The 4,032-nt window shown below is 55.2% G+C and overlaps 1 protein-coding gene across 1 annotated transcript in view; it reads right to left on the reverse strand.

Annotated features, from left to right (window-relative positions):
* Positions 1-231: 231 nt before the first annotated feature.
* LOC103805264 (talin-1-like) overlaps positions 232-4,032 on the reverse strand; it is a gene marked incomplete at its 3' end in the record, with an annotated part of 9,088 nt that continues 5,287 nt past the window's right edge. The window contains exons 8-16 of the mRNA XM_009077905.1: positions 3,849-3,953; positions 3,354-3,509; positions 3,010-3,111; positions 2,718-2,794; positions 2,356-2,536; positions 1,586-1,699; positions 1,156-1,264; positions 448-656; positions 232-330 (exon numbers count right to left, since the gene is read on the reverse strand). Coding sequence (XP_009076153.1) covers positions 232-330; positions 448-656; positions 1,156-1,264; positions 1,586-1,699; positions 2,356-2,536; positions 2,718-2,794; positions 3,010-3,111; positions 3,354-3,509; positions 3,849-3,953 — 1,152 coding nt within the window. The remainder of the gene's footprint in view (positions 331-447; positions 657-1,155; positions 1,265-1,585; positions 1,700-2,355; positions 2,537-2,717; positions 2,795-3,009; positions 3,112-3,353; positions 3,510-3,848; positions 3,954-4,032) is intronic.

A 4,032-nucleotide genomic window follows, 5' to 3' on the forward strand; every position in this document is an offset into this window, starting at 1 on the left:
TTCAGAGGCAGGCAGGATCCAAGCACACCAGCTTTCTGGGATCTACATCGGAATCCACAACATAAGAGGTGTTATATCACAGTAGCTCTAGGGACAGACGGGCAAGGGCCTGTCAAAAAATCAATGGTGGGCACCGACCAAGCTTTGACCCAGAGCCCTCCTGCCAGGTCCTGTGCAAAGGCTGATGGTTTTAGGGACTCTGTGTCTGTGGTTGATGCCGGGTGCACTCACCTGGAACCGGGGGTCAGTGTCACTCTCCCCGATCTGCTGCAGCAGCTCTCCACTAGTCTGGCCCACAAGGCCAGCAGCCTGCAGGAGATTCTGGCGAGGCTGCAAGGAACAAGGCAAAATTAACACTGGGCTTGTGAGGAGGCCCTAAAGCCTCACCTGATGTTTTCCCTTGGCCTCCCCTCTCCTCTCAGCCCCACAGCCCCTCCTGCCCCCCACCTCAGCACTGGCAGGCTGTGCTGTTTTCAGCAGGTCCGAGACAGCGCTGGCCAGGTTCTTGGCTGCCTGCAGAAGCTGCCGCCCATTCCCTCCTTCATCCTCCATCAGTGCAGCCAGCAGCTTCACGCCCTTAGACATCTCCGTCAGGTTGGAAGAGATGGTGGTCACAGCGCAGCCCACAGCGGTGTAATCTGTGTCTGCTGGATCCCCTGCACAGGGAAGAGACAAGTCAAGACAGAATGTGCTTCAAGTGATGCTCCAAGCACATCTTCATGCCTGTTGCCAATGTGGTTTTCCTTTCTGGGATCAGAGGGTGAGACCCTCTGGCTCCTAAGCCAGAAAGGTTGTTGCATCAGCTGAGTTTTGGCAGGAGAGCCTGGGGAAGGAGAGCTGCATGCCATGGCTGTGGCCAGAGCTATGGCAGGGACCACACAACACACTTCCGGCCCAGAGGACAGCTGGTCAGCTGAGAACTGGGAGGAAGGATTTTCTGGGCACAGGCAGAGACCTAAAAGCAGAGTGAGCTGTGGGGTCATGGCCAGCTCTACAGGGGCACTGGCAGACTCTGGGCCTAATTTAGCTCTAGCAGGGGCTGGCTCGCTCTTCCAGTCTACGATGGAGGGCAGGAGCTGTGTCCTTCAGCCAGACAAGAGAGACCAAGCCTTCTCCAGAAATGGGGCATCAACTCTTCTCCAACCCTCCCCATACCTGCAGTGAGGTTGACCACCGAGGCCGTGCCAGCAGTGATAGCATCCACTTGGGAGTGGATCTCATGCTTCGACTCATCCATCTTGTTTTTGCGCCAAGCTTTGGATGCCTGAAATGTGGAGAATGACAAGATCATGATAGAGGTAGCCGCACGCATTTACACAGAGAGATATAGGAAAGAGGATACAAGGAAAAGAGAAGGAAGACCTGTGATCACCCAAAACTCATCAGTCCATCCTGACCAAGCAACATGATCAAGTGTCTCCTCCATGTCTGCCCCTAGTGGGATACAACCCTTTTTCTTTTCAGACAGCAGATCTTCCCCAGAGCTGCTGACACTTCTTCTGGAAATGCAATCAGCCTCACCCAGTCCAGCAAACAACCTCCAGCAAGGCCCACCCCCAGCACCATGCCTTCACCCAGCACTCACAGCATCCTGCCCAAGGGGCGGCAAGGTCTCGAAGTCATCCAGTGTGGCCTGGGCTGCATGCACAGCCTGCATGCTGGAGTTGATGGTGCCAGTCAGGGCTTGCTGGGCTGAGGTCTGCAACACAGAGACAGACTAAGGAGTGCCAAAGGCTTGAAATCTAGGCTTACATATTTGGCTCACATGCTCCCCTGCAATGTGCTGTTGATGACTCTGCTCTAGGTAGGTCACCACAAAATAGGGTATATGTAGCAAAAGGGGAGCCTCCCCTCTGCACCTCCCACTGGGAAATGTCCCATCCCACCATGGGTACAAGCAACTCTCACAATTAACCAGATTTTGGGGAGTGGGGAGCAGATGCTGTGGGATCTCACAAGGCTTTTACAGCAACACCCCATATCAGGCTGCATGGGGCTAAAGAAATCAGCCTCCTCATGGCCTTTTCAAAGCACTTCTCCAGCTGCAGGGGACATGGGGACACCAAAGCAAGGCAGTGGTCTCGGATGCAAACCACAATACTAGTGAGGCTGTCAGGGCACAACCTGAAGGAGCAGCTGCAGTTAACAGCCAGGGAAAAATGCTGGGGTGTAGCTCAGGTTTGTAGAGCAGGTGTGGGAGGAAGCCAGCTCAGCAAGCACATGAAGCCAGCAGCACAGAGCCTCTGCTCTTCACAGCAAGGCAAAACCTGGCCACAGACCCAAATGGATAGATTGACGCGAGCCTGACAGACCCCTCAGAGTTGGCGCCCTGTGGTGAGCACAGGGAGAGCTTACCAGGGGAGGCATGTGCCCTCGGTGCATCTGGCCACTGGTGATTTGCAGTTGAGGCTGTGGCATTGTGCCCACCTGGAAGTTTTCTGGCCCTCCAGCCCCCGTCCGCATGATGGCTGGCAGGGCCACTGCACCCAGCTCTGCCTTGCCTACACGGTTAAACTGCTGCTGCAGGACTGTAGACCTGAAATGGGGAAAAACACCAGATGAAGAGATGCCCATGGCCACAGCACCAGGTCCTGCACAAGTCCTGCCACCAAAGGACTGGCAGCTCTTCCTCCAGATGCACTGTGCTGAAAGCTTGGCTGGAGCTCGTACTCCATTCAACTTCTGTTTGGCAGCTGTCTTGCCTCTGGAGAACTTACTTCTTTGGGGACACAAGGTCTTCCAGCATGGTGGACTCTTCATCCCCCTCCAGCCCAAAGTGGTCTTTGCTCTTCTTCTGTGGAGGGGAAAAGAAAACGTGTCAGACAGCACACATACCTCTGAGCTCTCCCCTCCTCCTGCAGCCCAGGCATTGTACCAAGGCCACGGGGTTCCCCTGCTCTGTCTCCAGCTCTCTCAGAAGTACCATGTGCCAATGGCCGTCTGCAGGCAGCTGGAAGGGGCATGCCTGCACCCCTCTCCAGACAAGTGCCCCTCTCAGCACAGCCTTACCTTTTTGAGGATGATATCAATGTAGCCAGCAATCAGCTGGGCGATCTGCTCCCCCTCTGTCGTCTGCACTGAGTAGTAACCATCCTGGTAATCTCCAAAATCCTGCAATGGCAGGGCACAGGGTAGCACCGGAGCAGGGCACTGGCACCCATCCTGAGCCCCTCTGGTATGCACTAAGCACCCAAGCGCCAGCCTCCAAAACGAGAGTCAGGAGAGGCACCAGAGAAGGCCAAGGCTGTGCCACCATGGGGAAATACCCGAGAGAGGGGTTGGCATAAGAGTAGCCCAGTATGGGGACACCAGTAGGGAGGGGGTTTGGTTGGAGGACCAGTGTTGGTCCCTACCAGGGTGAAGCTCTTGGGTGAGGCTGCCCAGCGCTTGATGTTGGTCAAGTTCCATTCCTGAATCACTTCCTTGGTCTTCTCATCCACGCGCATCACACACTCCTTGGTGATCCCCAGTAGCCGTGGCACCAGCTTGTTCTTCCCCTTCATCTTCTCCTGCAGGCCATAACAGAAGGGCTGTGGGCTATCCCCGGGATGGATTCATCCAGGCAGATACCTTCGAGACCTGCTGTGGCTACCAAACACTCCCAAGGCCACACTTGCTGGTGGTGACAACCATCACATGGAGCTCGAAAATCCGAAAAAGCGTGAACCAAGGAGTAGGAAGATAGCGCACAGGTAAAGGCAAGAAGGAGAGGTGGACAGTGGAGGTGCAGGGAGAACTGGAGCAACACAGGCTGAAGGGTAGCAGCTGGAAACACAGCAGATAGAGGGTTGCTGAAGAAGAGGAATTTTGGTCTGTGAGAAGCGGGACCAAGGGGGCTGCTGCTCTACCTTGACCAAGAAGAAGGAGACCCCATAGGTCTTGAGGGAACGGGCAAGTTTCACGTAGCGAACTTTGGCATCAATCTCACTCATGGTCCCACAGCTCTTGTGGGCCTGCAACAGCAAAGACAGAACACTGCACTAGCTCCACAGTCCTGTTTGTGCCACCACTGCACAGCCTTTCCAAGTTCTC

The sequence above is a fragment of the Acanthisitta chloris genome, unplaced genomic scaffold, assembly GCF_000695815.1.
Source record: "Acanthisitta chloris isolate BGI_N310 unplaced genomic scaffold, ASM69581v1 scaffold10897, whole genome shotgun sequence".
Classification (NCBI taxonomy): domain Eukaryota; kingdom Metazoa; phylum Chordata; class Aves; order Passeriformes; family Acanthisittidae; genus Acanthisitta; species Acanthisitta chloris.